We start from the raw sequence: 20402 nt of genomic DNA, 5'->3' as shown, positions 1-20402 counted from the left end.
CGCGAGCTATCTGGGGCTCTCCTGATTCTGGGCTATCCCTGCGCATGCGCGAGCTAATGCGCAATGGCGGCGCCCTCACCGCCCGGCCCCGAGAGCGCCGGGATCCCTGTGACGCGAGTGCGGTCTTGGCAACTGGCCGCACGCGTCCCCGGCAACCCCCGAGCCGGGACCTGACCGCCCTCACCCCTGCGATCGGCTTGCGGGGCCGCCTTGGGACTCGGCGGTACCCGCGATCGCGCTCGAGGGGAGGGGGTGCTGACAGCCAGAGGAGACCTGGCTACATAAACTAAGGGCAAATAGGAGTTGCAACAACGGGCACGCCTGTCTAGTTCAATTGCTTATATTACTTTAGGTGTGTTCCCTGCCATTTTAAGAATGGTACTGGGAAGATTGTACAAAACTTTCATTCTGCCTAGGAAAGGACCCTGAATACCAAAGGCCTCCAAGGTTTTAAACATACTCCCAATCAACCTGTTCAAAGACCTTTTCTGCGTCTAGTAAGATCAACAGAGTGTGCGTTTTCGTGACATTGGCAAAATGTGAGATCTAGTTCTCTTCTGATGTTAATCACAGACGGATGACCTAAAATAAACTGGATTCATTCTTTTTGGGTATGGTGTGTTCATCCTAACCGCTAATATGTTGCTGCATATTTTTACATCAGAGTTGATAATTGATATGGGGCTTTCATTTCTACTGTAATTCGGGTCCTTCCCTGATTTAGGATGATCAAGATCTGTGCTCTCAATATAAATGGTGGAATCTTTTTACCCTTCAGAAATGAATTAAACAACCTCACCAGATGAGGGCTTAATTGAACCTAAATTACTTGTAACAGACAGTCCTGGAGTTTTAGAGGATTTAAAGTATTTAATTACGACAGTTACTTGCACAGCAGAAATGTCTTTCTTTAGTAGCTCTCTATCACATCTAAGGTAGGCAATTGACGAACGCAGATATACTATTCTATTCTCCTGTGAAAAGCTTCACTATTCTGCTTGTGCCGATTCTGAAGATTATACAGGGATGAGTAAACAAATCTATGAATTCATTCTCAAGTGTTTTTGCTCCATGAGAGATCTTTCCGTTCTTTAGTCTAATGGACATTATTTTAGTAGAGGATTGTACTTTTTGGTGTTTTTGCACCAGTAACCTCTCCGCCTTCTTGCCGTTTGGGAAATATAGCCGTTTTGTCCATTTAATGACCTCTTAGCTTTATTTATCTGAAGGATTCTCAGACCCCTCTGTTTTTACGAACTCTTTGGCAATTTGTATTAGTAGAAATTGCCTTATGTAAAGATTCTGCTGTCCTCAAATTAGTTAAATATTTGGAGATTGTTTTCTCTCTTTGTCTTTTTTTTAAGCATTAATTGCAATTATTTTACCCCTTATGTGCTTCCCATATACCGTATTTCCTCGATTTTAAGACACACATTTTTTCCATTTTCACATGGCTGAAATAGGGATGCATCTTAGAATCGATGTACTAATAAAAAATTTTTTTTTTAAATCAGCTAGTGTGCGCGCTCAGCGTCAGCGTGGCCGCAGCATAAAGATATAGTGCAGTCTAGTATAAAATAGTGTAAAATAGTGTAAAATAGTGTAGTGTAGATAAATGTATGGGGAAAGAGCAGTGAAATCAGCGCTAATGCTATTAATATAAAACAGTGACAATATAAGTAACAGTGATTAACATAATAAACTTTAAACTTAAAGTAGGGGCTGTCTAGGCAAAATAGGGTTAACACAGACCAATTAAAACAATAAATACAAAGAACCGGCGCCTCCAAGGTGAAAATAAATAAATCTGACCAAATGTAAAGTCCAATACGAGTGGCAAGCAATCCTGAGGGGAATCTTCAATGGGGTCTCATAGAAGGACAAACAGACATATAAAACAAAGACAAAAAGAGACAAAAGAGAAAGATCATAGTGCAACTCAAAACAAAAAACTACAAACAAAACACTGAAAAGATTGGCAAAAAGATAATTACAGATTTAATGCAATTAAATAAAATATTAATAAAACAACAAACAAATATCCGTTGGGCTAAAGACGCTAATGAAGCTATATCATCCGGTAGGAGTAAAATTGGAATCCTACTTAAAACAAAGCTGAAAAGTTCAAGCCCATAGAACAGCTGTCCTCGAAATCAGACCGGAACCTCTGCAAAGAAGTGGAACAGCATGACCTCCAAGACTCCACACTGCCGGGACTACCACTGCTACCACACACGCAGACCCACAAGGTAGGTGAGAGGTGCAACATGGAGGAACCGAAACTCCACGCTGCTGGGAGAATCACTGACGCCGCACACACAGACCCACTGGTCGCGTGGTGTGCCGGTGATGTCACAAAACAGCGCGAGGGCAGGGGGAACGCCTGGACAGGCAATGGAGCTCAGAGAGCTAGGAGGCAAAGTCTGATAAGGACACCGTTCCAACGGGAGGGGATGATAAAAGTCAAGAGCCAAAAAAACACCCTACGCGTTTCGTGACGGAAGTCACTTCATCGGTTGCATGATGGGAATGAAAACATGCTGGCATATATATACTACAGCACTAATTAAAACCAATAACTGGAATAATAACATAACAGTATAAAAATCAATACAAGTCAATCTTTAACAGTGATAGAACTACAAAGACAACATCAAACTAATATACATAAAGACATAGGTGAAAAGAGTAACAACAATAACAAAACAATAAAAAACAATAAAGCTGAGACCTCATAGAGCCCATCAAGGCTTGGCAAACCTATCTTAAAGGAACAGTATTCGAAAATGAGTATATTAACAAAGACTCTGAACATATTATATCTGGGGATGGAATACACAAACTATTAGAACTGTCAGTACCAACAAACAGCGGAATGGTATAGATGTTTAAATGTGAGACACATACTATTTAGAATATATAAATATTAGTTTTTATTATTATTTAACCAAGAAAGCTGAGAGGTCAAAATCGATGTTAAGACCATTGGGAGATAACGTTTTTAGTTCATATATCCAATATGACTCACGTTTGCTGATTACATTTATTTTATCTCCTCCTCTCCAATTGCCCAGATACATTTCAATTGTTTGGCATTTGAGGCCTTTAGGATTTTGCTGGTGTAGCCCTGCTTCCTAGCGAACGCAGGCCACTACCATATGCTGTATTACCTGTAGGCTCACAGGGTCTGAGCCTCTGCCACGGAGAGCCTGGGGTACACACAATATCTACAACTTGGTGCAGCGCCTCCACCTGCGACAGCTTCCGCCCGAGGGGAAGTGGGTCTTCGCAGGACTTATATATATCACACACACACAGCGCGTGTGTTAACCAATTAACTTTACTTGGATATACGATATGGATTATACCAACAGGTGTCCCTCCCTAGAGGAGACACTATACTCGGTGTCTCGTGAACGCTCACCCTCCCTTCTCCCTTCACCGGGTGATCCCACCCCGTGTCCAGTTCCCCTGGGGAATAGTTCTCCCACCCTCAAGTGAGTCAATGAATGTGTATGAGTGTGACTGCGCAGCCACTGTGTCCTGAATGAAGGATGGTACAGTTGGTGCAATTTAGAATTACCTGCCAGCACTCCAGTACCCGGTGCAGCTACAATCTTCACAAAGGCTCAGCGAGGTGTAGATGACGTCATCCGTCGGTGTCTAGGGCGATCCCACCCAGACACGCTGCAGCACGATAGCGGGGTCTGCGCCCAGACCTCCCGCCAACTTAGAACTGTCCCAGCGGTAAAAATGTGGCAATAAGGGAACCGGAACCTGACAATGGCCAGTCCCTAGCTCTGCTTGTCTCTACAGGGACTCAGGGCCTAACTGGGCCTGGGGCATGTGGCCTACGTAGGGGGCAGTCAGCCTCCCCACACCGAAGCTCCTTCTCCTCTCCTCTCTAACCAACTCTGACAACTCGTGCGCGCAACCACTTCCTTTTCCTCCTTGTCTCGCACCTCATTGGCCCAGGCGCATCACGAGAACCCGCGGGGGCTGCTGGGACTCGTCGTGCGCTACCTCATTTGCGGGCTTTCTTTCACCCTCGCTCTGCGCATGCGCAACCTCTGCTAGGCTAAGTCTGTGCTGGCGCAAACCACAACATGGCGGCTCCCTTGCGCGGAACCTCCGTTATCGGAGTGTTCCCTAACTGCATCATTCCCAACCATAACAACAAAAGGGTGGGAAAAGGGGATCCCGGCTACACTGGTGATGGATTAAAAAATGATGTGACACACTATGGGTAGTTAACCCTTTCCTAATGTTGTACACATGTTCATAAAATGCGTCTCTGATAGGACCTCCCCGTGCGGCCAACGTATTGTAGCCCACAGGGGCACTATAGTAGGTAAATGACAAACACAGAGTGGCTGTCAATATAAGAGCGAATGTTATATAACCGACCAGTTACTTTGGAAATAAAAGTAGCTTGATTAGAACTGTATTGACAGGCTGTACAATTCGTACAAATAAAAAGTCCTTTTTTGCGGGGTTCCACACCAAGTGTCTTATTTAAATTGGGGTAACTTGGGGCCAGCCTGGATTGTAAATTAGAGGCTTTTTTGAAGACAATTGAAGGTTTAGGGGGAAGGATTTGGGCCAAGGCTGGATCTCTCAAAAGAATTGGCCAGTGTTTTCCATGCTATTGTCTGCTAATTAAAAAAAAATCGGCACATTTAATATACCTGTAGTGGGTTTTTTTCCACAAATTTTTTTTTATTAAATCAAGGGTGCATCTTAGAATCGATGGCGTCTTAGAATCGAGGAAATAGGATAGTTGAACGGGAAACCTCTGGGATTTCGTTTAGCGCAAATAACTCCCTCAAGTGACCACAGAGAGATCTCTCATCAATGAATCATTTAGTTTCCATAGAGGTTTTGAGATTATGGGTGAGAGATTTTTTCATAATGCATTCTATTGGTGCATGATCTGACCAGTATATTGGGTTAATTGAGGTGGATGATACTAGAGAGGTGTCAATAAAAAAAATGATCGAACCTTGAGTAAGTCAAATGTGGAGCAAAACAGAAACTATAATCTCTTCCCTTTGAATGTTTTAGCCACCAAAGATCACACAGAAAATGTTTACTTTAATAAAAGTTGTCAATTTACTCGAGGGAGATGAAGGATACTCCTTATGAACCTTCTGTTGATAGTCTAACTTGTCAATTCTAGGGTCGCATACTGCGTTAAAATCTTCCCCCCGGGTTAATGTTTCCGTCAGAAAATTCTGCTAACAATGGAAAGATTTTTTTTAACTATTGTTTGTTGTCGGGTGCATATATATGTTAGCTAATGTTACTGTTGTAGTGCCAATTTTACCTCTAATTAGCAGGTATTGTCCTTATTCTGAATTAGACACAACTAGAAAGAATCATATCGATTTTCAAATGAAAATTGTTACTCTTCTTGTCATAGATGCGGATGCAAAGAAAGCGGTTGAATAATCTCTATGTGAAATCCTGGCCTGTGAAGTGTGTTTCCTGCAAGAAAATGAAATAAATATAAATAAATCTGCAAAATAACCATTATAGTCTACTTTTCCTTTTTTTTTTTTTTTTTTTTTATCATAGCCTATTTTAATAACTAAGAGCAGGGAGCTTGTGGCAGAACATGACTGCAAAATCAAAATTGAGCTACGGATTGATCACTTTTGTGTAACCCTTTATACTGTGTCTATAAAGCTCCTACAGTATGTACCATGCTGCATACCATGCACTATACTGTAATTGTGAAGTGCTTTGAGCCCCATTGGGAGAAAAGCGCCACATTAAATAAAGTTATTATTATCACTTCTCTCTGGGTTGTAAAGCTTAGGAAAGGCAGTGGGGGAGATGCGGGCAACTGTCCGGTTAGCGGCCGTACAGTGAGTCAGGAGAACACCCTTCATCTCCCATTCAGAGAAGTGATAAAGTCTGAGGTCTGATGTTCTTCTCCTGCCACTGCCGCTGCCCGCCCGTTGCCTTAACTGCATTCCTCCATGAACATGGACCTCTCTTGCAGCCACCGCCGCACACTTCATCCCTCCGTTGATGGACATCTCCTGCTGCCGCCTGTAAACCTGGTAAGTGAGATGGAGGGGGTCAAATAATGCTTCCCCCCCCCCCCTTCAATTGTAAGTGCTAAATCGATGGTGTCCAACAATAGCAGAGGAGAGGGAAAGCACTCTTGGGGCAGGGTTTAGAAATCTCATTTTATAATTATATATATATATTGTGACAGAGTCACTGACTCAGTAGGCTGGAATAGTGAATGGAGAGACGCTGCAGCCAGTTCACAGAGTGTTAATCTCCTCAGATAGAAGGAAGCACACCTGCAGCCTAATTAAGCAGGAGGCCTGAGAGACTGCAGGTTTAAAAGCAGGAAGTGACACACACAGGGAGCTTGTTTTTCCACAGGAAGGTGGAGAGAACTCTCCCGGCTTGGAAGCCGTAGCAGCTGCTGCTGCTCTGGTCCCCAGTCCTGCGAGGAGCTTTGCTGCTGGGACCAGCTGGGACCCCAACCCAGGATAAAGATAAACATTGCTGCGAGGCTGGACACAGCCTGCTCCCCGGAACCGTGTTCCTGTTTGGAGCTGAAACAGATAAGACTTTATTCTTATTATGCTTATTGGATATCGTTTGTGTAGCATGTTTTGGGCATGACCAGATTAGCTGGCTGTCCTGTTAGTAAGGGCTCAAGAAGTGAGTTAGTGTCCCTAACGGGACTAGGCTTTAATGTGCAAGAAAGTAGTTTCTTAAAGGGACAATGCACCCGTACTTATTTTGGTTGTGGCTAATAAACCACTAGTGTTTAAAGTTTCCCATCGTGTCAAGCGTCTTACTGACCCCGCCGCGAGGCCGTCTTGCCACAATATATATATATATATATATATATATATATATATATATAATGAGAAGCGCGGCATAGGAAAGCGGCTGGGGAGGAGTGCGCTGTAACACCGGAAGTCAGACACCGTTTCTAGTAGCAGCGTCTTAAGCCTCTGGTAAGACAATCTCAGGGTCAGGACATTTCTCAGCCTGAGGTTCTTCCACATGAAACTATTTACAATGTCCTCTTGAGCATTTGCAGTGTAATCTTTTGTGAACGTGATCGATCACATTCTGGGATTTAACAATCTCATCAACCATGCCGCACGGGACAGTTAGTCCTTTCACCCTGACCACCCGGGTCAATCCTGTGCCTCACATATGCCCCCCGGTTGAGCACACTTTTTGTGGATTTGAGAGAAAACTAGATTTTGTTTAACCACGAGCTGCCCCTTAGCTCAGGAGAATTTTAAAGGCACAATCTTGCTGCTCGAGGATATCAAAATGGTTGTAATGGAGAAAATGGAAACATCATAACATCTGGTTTTCCAGTCAGGGCCTGTCTGCCGTGGCCAATGCCCATTTCTTGTACTCGGACATCCTCTGTGAATTTCTCCTTAACTGATGGTTGCTGGTGGTACACCAAGTATGGGGCAGTCCTGCTGTGAGAAGAACCCCAGCTCCTCACTTGCCCTGTTAAATTAAATTAAAGAGATGCAGTTTATGAAGACCAGGATGTGGCAAAATGCATTAAAAAAAAATAATAACAATAGGGGCTAGTAGTAACCTTATACTTATCTCCCTTATTTTATATATATTATTATTACTATTTGGCCTAAGTCATACAACGACTATGTGGTACTACTCTAATAATCATCATTATGTAGATAAATTGTGTATTGTAAAAGACTTGTGACAGCTGTACCCTATACATACTGAATATCAGCTTTAAGGGGTTACATTTTTTGGGGGGGTAGAATGAACACAATTACCTGAGCTCACTTTTAATGGGTTATTCTAACCATTATTTTAATGGGTTATATCAGGCTGTGTGCTGATAAGAATCAAAGTGCCACAACTGTTGACAAGTGCCTAGGGATTATATATTACATACTGTAGTCCCTGGAGTACCATAAAAAGGCCAGAGGCAGCGGCTTGACTCACTTCTCATTGTGAATTTCTACCAGCTACCAAGTGGTTAGACAGCAGGTTATCAGCATCATGACCAGGGAGGTTCCAGGCGGTTCCCCTCTCCCCCCGCCTTGTACCCACATGCAACGTACAAATAAAGACAGGAAACGGGAGCTGGAGGTAAAATGGCCGCGGCTATTTATTTATACAGAAAACCTAATGGGGTAAATGCACTCCCTGCCAGAGTGTGCTCCTTTGACAGGAGGGGGAGGGGACGGTCAGCCGGCCCTCGAACCGCTGACCTCGTGTCCCCTAGGCGAGCGGGCTCTCGAGGTCATGGATAACTGACCTTGCCCACTCGTACTCCCCCCGGGCTCAAACGGCCCAGCTCCCAGTCTGGCAAGAACAAGCACCCACCCCCCAAGAGCCGCCGCGACAAAGGCAAAACTGGTCAATGACCCCTCCTGTTCGGAACCTCGTCCTTTCACTCAGCACAGTATCAGCTGTTCGTGCTGTAGCGGAACAAAGAACCATTAACACGGCATACAATGCATATGTCCACATTCCTGGGAATACCCTGCCCTGCTCAACCTTCTGCTGCCGTTCATTACATGATTGCAATCACTAACTAAGGGGATGGGTGGGTGGGAAATCGTCTGGCGGGCAGCCAAAGAGGATGTGCTGCCCGCCAGCCTGGCCTTAAGTAGGCCTTCCTGGAACTCCTCCCCTGTCCTGGGGAGGGAGGTGTGGGGGCGGGCCAGCGAGGGGAAGGCCGGACCCCCCCCGGTCATGAAGCCCCCCCGCCTATGGCTAGGGGGGCCGCTTGACCAGGGAGGTTCCAGGCGGTTCCCCTCTCCCCCCGCCTTGTACCCACATGCAACGTACAAATAAAGACAGGAAACGGGAGCTGGAGGTAAAATGGCCGCGGCTATTTATTTATACAGAAAACCTAATGGGGTAAATGCACTCCCTGCCAGTGTGCTCCTTTGACAGGAGGGGGAGGGGACGGTCAGCCGGCCCTCGAACCGCTGACCTCGTGTCCCCTACGCGAGCGGGCTCTCGAGGTCATGGATAACTGACCTTGCCCACTCGTACTCCCCCCGGGCTCAAACGGCCCAGCTCCCAGTCTGGCAAGAACAAGCACCCACCCCCCAAGAGCCGCCACCGACGGGTCTATTTAACCCCCCTTAAACTAGGCCCGTACCGCCAACCCTCCAGACCCTCTCGAAGCCCTCCCGGAAACTCAAATAAGTCTACCCCGCCTGGCATGCCTAGCAGCGGGACCGATGCTCCTCTACCGGCCCAGCCTGCCCTCTCCATTCCACCTGGGGCTGCCAATCGCACCTGGGGCAGTAGTTACTCAACTTGCCATGCTTTTTAAAGATGCCCTGAGAATCGCTTTTTTCGCTGCACTATCCCTCACCCGGTCCCGGACATACCCACCTCCGGAGCCGCAGGCCGCCTTTGCCCAGCGCTATCTGGGATTTTGCCTTTTTTACTGCTGCAGGCTTCTTACCCGCCCTCAGTGACCCCTAGGGAATCGACCCTGGCAGTGGACTGGGCCACGCCTCTTCCCTTGCTCGCTCTGTGTCGCCCACTGCATGCCTTGACGCATCTCCTCGATACCGCCCTAAACGCGACTCCTTACCATTACCCGATACGCCATATGCCGTACCTTCCACGGCGTGTCTCCATCAACCGCCTGCCGGGGCTGTTCCACCATCTGTGCAGTGCGTGATGCTGCCGGGTGGGTCGGCTACCGCGCCCCTGACCCCGGCCGTGGCTGAAGAATTGAAAGACACCGGGGTCCGGCTGATGGCTGTTGGTACTGGAATGGGATTCGCGGTGCCAGTGACCCCGGCCGTGGCCATCTGTGGCTTCCCGTGAGGAAGAGACCTGGGCTGCGACTTGGTTCGCCCTTCACCCGATGCCGGCTCCACGTAGTCGAACCATGCTGGGTTCTCTGCTCTACGAAACACATTGGCACCAACCGCGGTTGCGGTTGGCCGTCTTTGTCTCCTTGGCCCTGCCGACTCTGCAGGCGAAATCCTGACAGTGACACCGCCCGCGTCAGCAACGGGCGGCCGTGTGGCGTGCCGTGACGCCCTGTTCTGCGTCACGGTGGCTGGAAGTCGCCGCCCCTCCTTGGCGGGCCGACCTGCGCGCCGATCCGCCGTGTCCTGCGTCCCAGCGGTCGAAGTCCTCCCCACCTTCGCTGAGGCCCGACCAGGCCGCTGTGACGCCCTGCCTCGCGGTACCGTGACCGAGGGCTGCCGCCCTGCGTGCGGTTGCTGAACTTCGCCTGCCGCCTTGCACTGCAGCACCCTCCGCGCTCCCTTCCTGTGGAGCGCGGCTTCTCTGCCTGCCGCCTGTCTAGCGCGCAATGCTGCCTGAGGGCTGTCGACTGTCGCCTGTTGCGTTGTGCTGCAGCGCCCTCCGCTTTGACGCCCTGCCTCACGGTACCGTGACCGAGGGCTGCCGCCCTGCGTGCGGTTGCTGAACTTCGCCTGCCGCCTTGCACTGCAGCACCCTCCGCGCTCCCTTCCTGTGGAGCGCGGCTTCTCTGCCTGCCGCCTGTCTAGCGCGCAATGCTGCCTGAGGGCTGTCGACTGTCGCCTGTTGCGTTGTGCTGCAGCGCCCTCCGCTTTGACGCCCTGCCTCACGGTACCGTGACCGAGGGCTGCCGCCCTGCGTGCGGTTGCTGAACTTCGCCTGCCGCCTTGCACTGCAGCACCCTCCGCGCTCCCTTCCTGTGGAGCGCGGCTTCTCTACATGCCGCCTGTCTAGCGCGCAATGCTGCCTGAGGACTGTCGCCTGACGCGTTGTGCTGCAGCGCCCTCTGCTTCCCCTTCCCGCGGGGAGCAGCCTTAGTGCCATGTGCTGGTTTCACAGAGAACGCCTGCAGCCACCGATCCAACCATGCCTCGTCATGGTTTTCCGCCTCGACTTGAAGAAGGCGTAACTGCTCTACCATTGCTGCCATGCAGCCCGCTTCCCGTATGCCTGTCCAAAATTTTCGCGCGACGGGGCACCGGCCCGTCCCTACCCGGCCCTGCTTGCACGGGTCGTGACTATTGCCTGCCCCAGGATTAGCAACCCAGGGCCTCACGCGCTGTGACCGCGTGCCTTCGCCAGCCCCTCTCCCCGCACAGCAAACCGTACGCACCCGCGCGCATTTCCGTGTGCCCATATACGCGCGCGCGCGCATTTCCGTGTGCCCATATACACCCGCGCGCATTTCCGTGTGCCCATACACACCCGCGCGCACCCATAAACATCCACGCGCACCCATATAAACCCGCGCGCACCTGCGTGTGCCCCGCTACACACGCACCCTGCGTGTGCCCGTATACACAGACGCGCGCATTTCCGTGTGCCCATATACACACACGCGCATTTCCGTGTGCCCATATACACACGCGCGCATTTCCGTGTGCCCATATACACACGCGCGCATTTCCGTGTGCCCATATACACACGCGCGCATTTCCGTGTGCCCATATACACACGCGCGCATTCCCGTGTGCCCATATACACACGCGCGCATTTTCGTGAGCCCATATACACACGCGTGCATTTCCGTGAGCCCATACACACGCGCGCATTTCCGTGAGCCCATATACACGCGCGCATTTCCGTGTTCCCATATACACGCGCACATCTACGTGTGCCCGTATACACACGCGCGCATCTACGTGTGCCCATATACACACGCGCGCATCTACGTGTGCCCATATACACACGCGCGCATCTACGTGTGCCCATATACACACGCGCGCATCTACGTGTGCCCATATACACACGCGCGCATCTACGTGTGCCCATATACACACGCGCGCATCTACGTGTCCATATACACGCGCGCATTTACGCGTGTCCATATACACGCGCGCATTTACGCATGTCCATATACACGCGCGCATCTACGTATGCCCATATACACGCGCGCATTTACGTGCACCCCTATACCCATGCGCGCATTTACGTGCACCCCTATACCCACGCGCGCATTTACGCGTGGTATTTATCATCTAATAATTACTACAGTATATTTATATAGTTTATAATGTCACTAGATAAAGAGCTCTACTGACATCTACGTGTGCCCATACACACGCGCGCGCATCCACGTGTGCTCATACACACGCGCGCATCCACGCGTGCTCATACACACGTGCGCCCATACGCACTCGCGCACATCTACGTGTGGCCATACATACCCGCACGCATCTACGTGTGCCCACGCACGCAAGCGCACATCTACGTGTGCCCCTATACACCCGCACACTTCTACGTGTGCCCCTACACATATAAACATCCACATGTGCCTACATACATACTTCTGATGTGCCTACACGTATATCGCAGAGAACAACGCATGCAACCACCGATCCAACCATGCCTCGTCATGGTTTTCCGCCTCGACTTGAAGAAGGCGTAACTGCTCTGCCATTGATGCCATGCAGCCCGCTTCCCGTATGCCTGTCCAAAATTTTTTGCGCGACGGGGCACCGGCCCGTCCCTACCCGTCCCTGCTTGCACGGGTCGCGACTATTGCCTGCCCGAGGATTAGCAACCCAGGGCCTCACGCGCTGTGACCGCTTGCCTCCGCCAGCCCCTCTCCCCGCACAGCAAACCGTACGCACCCGCGCGCATTTCCGTGTGCCCATATACACCCGCGCGCATTTCCGTGTGCCCATATACACACACGCGCACGCATTTCCGCGTGCCCATACACACCCGCGCGCACCCATATACATCCACGCGCACACATATAAACCCGCGCGCACCTGCGTGTGCCCCTCTACCCACGCACGTGCGCGCCCTGCGTGTGCCCGTATACACACGCGCGCGCATTTCCGTGTGCCCATATACACACGCGCGCATTTCCGTGTGCCCATATACACATGGGCGCATTTCCGTGAGCCCATATACACGCGCGCATTTCCGTGAACTCATATACACGCGCGCATCTACGTGTTCCCATATACTCGCGCGCATCTACGTGTGCCCACATACACACGCGCGCGCATCTACGTGTGCCCATATACACACGCGCGCATCTACGCGTGTCCATACACACGCGCGCATCTACGCGTGTCCATACACACGCGCGCATCTACGCGTGTCCATACACACGCGCATTTACGCATGTCCACATACACGCGCGCATTTACGCATGTCCACATACACGCGCGCATTTACATGCACCCCTATACCCACGCGCGCATTTACGTGTGGTATTTATCATCTAATAATTACTACAGTATATTTATATAGTTTATAATGTCACTAGATAAAGAGCTCTACTGACATCTACGAGTGCCCATACACTCGCGCGCATTTACGTGTGCCCATACACACGCGCGCATCCACGTGTGCCCCTACACACGCGCGCATCCACGCGTGCTCATGCACGCGTGCATCCACGTGCACCTGCCTACGTGTGCCCATACGCACTCGCGCACCTCTACGTGTGGCCATACATACCCGCACGCATCTACGTGTGCCCACACACGCAAGCGCACATCTACGTGTGCCCCTATACACCCGCACACTTCTACGTGTGCCCCTACACATATAAACATCCACATGTGCCTACATACATACTTCTGATGTGCCTACACGTATATCCATATATCCAACTACCTGTGCCCACACACCTATCCCCCACACATGCGCCTCCGCACGCACGCCTCCCCATGCGCCCATCCATGAATTAATTGGGGAATTCAGATAAAGTAACCAAGCATAAATGCTAAACATTGCGATTCCCATTAACAAGTATTTATCATCTAATAATTACCACAATATATCTATATAGTCTATAATGTCCCTAGATAAAGAGCTCTATTGACATTATATAATTCTCTGCACCGTCTGAGACCATAAGTGGGGGGGACACGTCGCCAGTCAGACCGCGCTCCCTCCTATGCAAATCTTATGCCAGCCTTTCTGTCCCAACTTCGCCATACCCCCACCCCGCACGGGCGGGCAACTGCTACCCCCGCACGGGATACCAGAAGGAAGCGGCCGCTGGGAGCAGTCAAGCATCCACTTGCCATCGCTCCCAGTGCCTCAGCGTGTCCCCCCCCGCCGAACTACAGTATATTTATATAGCTTATAGTATACATGCCTACATACACGTACACCGATTTACCTGTACCCATATATACGTACCCGTATACACATATATATACCCGCACACACATACCTGCACATAATCGCCCCGAGCGCATCAGCGTGTGTCCCCGCGCCGAAACTAACTGCGGGGGCAGACCGTGAAGCGCCAACCTTGGCCGCCCCCTCTTTGCGCTTACCCCCGGCCTAGGGCCGCAACCACTAAGAGCGGCTGCACTAGCCTATACATGCGTATATCTCCACTTACGTATACGTGCATACCCATATACACATGTACATACACACCCACATACCTGCACATAACACCCATAAATACCTGTACGTACATCCACATATATACCCACGCACATATACATATATATACCCATACCACACATACATATATATATATACACCCCCATACATATACATATATATACATATATATATACACACACATATATATATATATACACACCCATATATACCCATACAACGTTATTTATTTATTATAGATTTTTCCCGGCCGGCCCCCCCTGTACAGCCGACCTCACGCATACATTTTAACGACCCCACAAGTGTGGGGGAAGGGGGGGGCGCGGGAGCAGCCGCCTCTCCAGCCGCATGGCTGACCGGTCCACCCCAACCCCCGTGCCCCGAGACCACTAAACGAAAAGGGGGGGGGAGGGGTAGGAGGGGCCTCTGCCCGCGCAACATTCCACCACGTGGGACTGCGCCCCAGCCCCCGAACGGGCCGCCCGCATGGGACACACGCGGGCCGCATGCCTCGGCCGGAACCCCCTCTCCCCGCAACCAACATCCCTCTGCCTCTCCCCGCCGGGTGCCCCTACCCATGGCAGCCGCCGCGGGGCTATGCGGATGGAGGAGGCACCCGCCCGCACAACGCTGCGGGAGCAGGTAGCCCCCTCCCCCCCCAGGAGAAGCGGGGAAAAACCCGTCAGGCCCCTACTGCCCGCCAGACCCCCTCTGTCCCCCGAGACCAACCCCTCCCCGCCTGCAGCCGCCGCGGCACAGGCTTAAGTCCGACCCCCCCAGCTGCATGCTGCGCGCCGCAGATGGAGGATGGGGACGGGCCGCTACCCTACGGGGTCCCTCTCCTCCCTGCATCCCGCCTCCCCCCTCGCCGCCGATTCAAAAATCGCGGCTATACAGGAGGGGGGAGTGCCCAGGATTGACCCCCCTTTCGGGGCCTTACCTTAGTTTAAACTGCAGGGAGGAGCGGGACGTCCAAATCGTCTGGCGGGCAGCCAAAGAGGATGTGCTGCCCGCCAGCCTGGCCTTAAGTAGGCCTTCCTGGAACTCCTCCCCTGTCCTGGGGAGGGAGGTGTGGGGGCGGGCCAGCGAGGGGAAGGCCGGACCCCCCCCGGTCATGAAGCCCCCCCGCCTATGGCTAGGGGGGCCGCTAGATACGAGGATCAAAGATTCAACTACTGAAAGAAATGAAGCGAGATAATGTTTTTTCCTCCATCAGTATTTTTATGGAACGGTCATATACTAAAGCATAGTGTATTAGAATAGCAGAGAGTAACAATGTAGAAAATGCAGATCTGTGCAAAAAAACCTGTGTGTGAGACTGGGCCCTTTATATATAAAAGTTCGTCTTGAATTAATATGAATTTAACAGTGTCATGTTTAAAGAGTTAAATCTTGGAGAGTGAAGCCTTTCATTGTTGTCATTATTTTATAATGATATTAAGAAGAAATGTCTGAGGGTTTTCTCTTCCTTTAGTTATTACCCTTATGTGTCTGGTCACTGGACGTGGCACAAGCAAAGTGCCTCATCTCTCCTTTCTCTTCTCCAGATTGCCCCAGCAACAGAGCAGAGGAGGATACACTTGATTGACATGAATTATTCCTTCTGAAATACTCAGTGGAAAAAGAAAAGAGCAGTGCACAGCCGCACACACAGATGCAATGGGCTCACACAGTGATATGTTTTATTCAGACATGGTTAAAAAGGAGGTAAGAATTCACATCAAGGAGGATCATCACTAAATGCGTCTTGTGTTTATATGAGAGGATGGGTAAATAAACAAGATGTATTCAGTGATGGCACCTCAATAGGATTCTTTGCCTCCTTTAAAGGCATGACTTATCTAAGTTGGTGGTCAGCCCACTTTGGGAACCTTAGGCCACGCTTATAGTGCCGGTGACGTGACCGATGACGTCACCAGTCGCCACTAGCGAAAATTTGTAATTCAATTCGCGAGCGACAGGGTCATTGATTGGTTTACAGACACATGTGGTGACAGTCTGTAAAAAATCAAATTTAACCCGCATCCAAATTTTTGTTTGCTCCGTTGCGCTTATTATAAGCACTGGCGAAGGAATCAATTGTTTTGTTTTGGAGCGACGTTGCATCGCTGTCACTATAAGCGCACCCTTGGGCTGCGTCCCCACTGGCACTGACCGTGCTCATGCTTGGGAGCGGTGACGTCACCAACTCTCCAAGCATGAGCGCCGGGTGTCCTGTCTATTTTGCAAGCGCAGATGTGGAGGCATGGAGGCATGTTGAGTGTGCTTCAAACTCTTTTTTTTTTGTCTTCCAAAGTGCCAAGCTTGGGAGAGCGTGCGTGCCCCCGCTCGCCGCATGAGCGGGGATGTGAGTATTAAGATTCCAATAAGTAAACTGGGCAAGCGTCACACGCTCAATGCTAGTGTGGACGCAGCCTTAGGCTGCGCTTATAGTGCCGGCGATGCGATGTTGCTTCAAAACAAATACAGTGAATTTGTAGCATGCGCTTATAGTAGGAGCGACAGAGCGAATTAAATGTCTGTAGTTAGTAGAATTTGATTTTTACAGCGACAGTCTCACCATGTGACAGGCTGTAAATCAATCAGATAGCTATTGATGCAGGGAGAGGGGGGATGTGTGTGTATGTGGGATTGTGTGTCTGTCAAGTGAAACACACTATATGAACAACTTTAAAATAGTAAATTCTCCCGTAATTTCAAGTAAAAGTAAAGTAAATTCAGCACACAAACAGAAATTACAACTCCTCTCCATTTCAGCCTTCCCTTGATCTTGTCCCCGCCCCTCTGCCTTCCGTCACTCCCCTTGTAGCAAGAGATGTCTCCCAAACTCAAATTACAACTTTCGCTTGGGCTACGGAGACGGGAGACGTCATCCGTAGCTGTAGCTGGCACTATAAGCGCAGCCTTAGCCCTCGGGCACGGTCAGCACCTCGGCACTGAGCCCCTGCAGCCGCAATGAGAGCGGCTTTAGCAGGGGCTCGCGCATCTCACTGAAGCGTGAGGGAAGCGTGTCTCACTGAGTCTTCAGATTTTCCTGCTTGCTGGAGCGCAGGGCCAGTCACGTGAGCGGTTCGCCCAATGAGGGCGAACCAGCTCTGTGACGTCACTGGACCGCCCCCAGACCCGCCCCCGACACGCCCACGGACGGCGCGCTGTGTAAGGCCAGGGAAAGCACCGCTTTCCCTGAGCCTCAGCGCGCCTCCGCATTCGGCAAACAACTATGTTCCAGGCCTTAGGCTTTGTCCATAGTGAAAGCAAGCTAGAGCGCTACAGCGCTACTTGCCTCGCGCAAGATTTCCTCTCCGGCGATGTGTGGACTGTAGGTTTTTGGAAAGCGAGCGAGGGGGTGGGCGCGGTCATGATGTAGGGGAAGGGCGTGTCAAGGAAGTGTCATGCATGAGAACACAGAACAATACAAACCGGCGCCTAAAATGTCCAAAATCAGTCTGATAAAGTCCAAATGAAGAAAACTCCAAAGCTGTGCTTTAACTTCTGTATTTCCAATGTTGGATGAATCCACAGCCAATTGACTCGTGATATGTGAAATAAATGTAGCCCTGTTTCCTAGTGAACACAGACCGCTGCCAATGCTGTATAACATGTAGGCTCGCAGGGCCTGAGCCTCCGCCACAGAGAGCCTGGGGCACGTGTAATAATATGGATAACCTCGTACTTGGTGCAGGGCCTCCACCTGCGATGGCTTCCACCAGAGGGGGAGTGGTTCCTCGCAGGACAAATATATATATATTACTCCCCACACACAGCATGTAAAACAACCAATGACTTTACCATAAGCTTCATATATCAACAGGTGCCTAGAGGAGACACTAACTACTGCGTCTCGCAGGACGCTACCCCCCTTCACCGAGTGATCCCACCCTGTGTCCAGTACCCACACTTAGTGTTCCCCCACCCTCGAGTGAGATATGAATTAAGGTGACTGCGCAGCCACTATGTCCTGTATAGATATGTGATATAGTTGGTGCACATATTGATGGTTACCTGCCGGGCACTCCAGTGCCCAGGCCTGCCAGGGAGCTTCACAAAGGATCAGACGATGGTTGAGTACTGGAACTACCTTCCGGGGCTATCACACCCAGTCGGTTGCTGCTGCGTAGTAGTAGTAGTAGAGGTTTGAGCCCAAACCTCTGGCTGGATATGCAACTGTCTCTGTACTTATGATTGTCCGGTACACAATAAAGGGGAACTGCAACCTTACTAGTGCCAGTCCCTACATCCGCTCCACTCTACGGAGACTCAGGGCCTAACTGGGCCGGGTTATAAGGCCTAGTGTTGGCCTCCCAACACATAGAGCTCCGTCTCCTTCCTCCTCCCGCTCCGTTATGCCCAATGTGCTTCCCTTGTACCACCCTTTAACCTTCCTCCCGATATCCTGGCCACCCTACAGGTTCCCTGGCGTCACATGGTCTTGCCTACTGGGACTTGTAGTCCCGAACGCTCCACCCTATAGGAGCCATCCCTCCTTTGCGGGCTTTCTAACCTGTGGCCGTGCATGCACAAACTCTGCTCCCTAGCCACCTCTGCGACCCGCCGCGCCTGTGCGAGCATTAAACATGGCGGCGCCCTGATCGCGTTCTGATACTGCGAAGCCTCCGGTACGCCAGAGTGCTCCCTGCACGGCTGCAACCTTCCAACACATATACAATAGGGTGAGTCTGGAGAGCCTGGCTACATCCTCCCCCCTGTGGACTCCAATGCCCCCGCTTGGACTACTAAAACATCAACTGGTACAACGATTTATATAATAAAAATGCATGAATACGTAACGACACATATACCACTCTATATAAGGTTATACATCTCGCTGAACATCACGATAACTGACTTTACTCGGTTGCGAGCCCACTGCTGAGCCTCATAATGGGGTGCCCCGAACTGATCATAGGTCATCCTCATTGGAGGCTGTCCAACTCTCTGACTTCTTCTTAATTGTTCGTCAGTCACTCCCTCAGGAGAATGACTGTCACAGTCCTGAGGCTCAGCCTCTTCCCTTGGGGGAGTTACAGTTTCTGCCTGATCATTGAAAGGCACAAAACATGGACTCTGCGGGTCCAACGTAGAATTTTCCAGCACTACCGTCCGTATCGGGCATTTGCTCACCGAGCCCTTTACCCGTAGCTCCACTGGGAGATGCTCGCTGCTGCTGAGGGCCCCTTTGAGAGGTTCCCTCCTGAGGGTCTTCGAAATTCATATTATTGTCGGTCTCTGTACCACCCTGGGGCGTCTCTCCATCCAATGAAGTCGCTGGTAATTCCGCTTCCTCCTCCCCTACTTGCGGGATAGGAAGTAAATGGTTTCTATGCCATACCTTCACCCGACCCTCCGAGTCCTTGATATGATAGACCGGAAGGCCAGGCATCTGTGATTCTACCTCATCATTCTCTCCACCGGTCGGCCAACTTATGTTTTCCCGGTACTCCCAAGTTGCGAAGGAGTACCGCATCCCCCGGCTGGATGTCCTGATGTTTGACCTTGTGGTCATAGCGTCTCTTGTTACCAGCATTCAGTTTTTCTGTAGATCTTTCCACTTGCTGATAGGCCTGTTGCAGGTTCTCTTGTAGTCTCTGCACATATTTGAAGTGAGTGGCATTATGAACTCCGTCAGTGGAGACTCTCAGACGTATGTCTACTGGCAGTCGGGCCTCTCTTCCGAACATCAGGAAGTAGGGCGAGAATCCAGTAGATTAATGTCTAGTACAGTTGTAAGCGTGTACTAGCGTTTCCACATGTCTACTCCTCTCAGTCTTTTTCACCCCCATCAAAGTGCCCAGCATGTCCAGTAGAGTGCGATTGAACCGTTCAGGCAATGCGTCCCCTTCAGGGTGGTACGGGGTGGTTCAAGATTTGGTAATGTGCAAGATCTTTAGTAATTCCCTTATTAGTTTGCTTTCAAAGTCTCTGCCCTGATCAGAATGTAATCGGTGAGGAAGCTCATAATGTATGAAGTATTTTTCCCAGAGCACCTTGGCTACTGTGATGGCTTTTTGGTCCTCTGTCGGAAAGGCTTGCGCATATCTCGTATAATGATCAGTGATAACCAG

General features: G+C 50.4%; 1 protein-coding gene across 1 annotated transcript; it reads right to left on the bottom strand.

The window, feature by feature from the left end:
* Positions 1-8267: 8267 nt before the first annotated feature.
* Positions 8268-20018, bottom strand: LOC142504123 (uncharacterized). Its single transcript, XM_075617158.1, has 3 exons — positions 19800-20018; positions 9620-10712; positions 8268-8456 (listed from the first exon to the last, which is right to left on the bottom strand). Exons 1-2 carry the CDS (start codon positions 20016-20018, stop codon positions 9639-9641), a joined length of 1293 nt encoding a protein of 430 aa, XP_075473273.1. The 3' UTR covers positions 8268-8456; positions 9620-9638.
* Between the last annotated feature and the right edge of the window lie 384 nt (positions 20019-20402).

Source organism: Ascaphus truei, chromosome 1, assembly GCF_040206685.1.
Source record: "Ascaphus truei isolate aAscTru1 chromosome 1, aAscTru1.hap1, whole genome shotgun sequence".
Taxonomy (NCBI): Eukaryota; Metazoa; Chordata; class Amphibia; order Anura; family Ascaphidae; genus Ascaphus; species Ascaphus truei.
The sequence above is the reverse complement of the archived record's forward strand: the minus strand, read 5'-3'. Positions and strand labels throughout refer to the sequence as shown.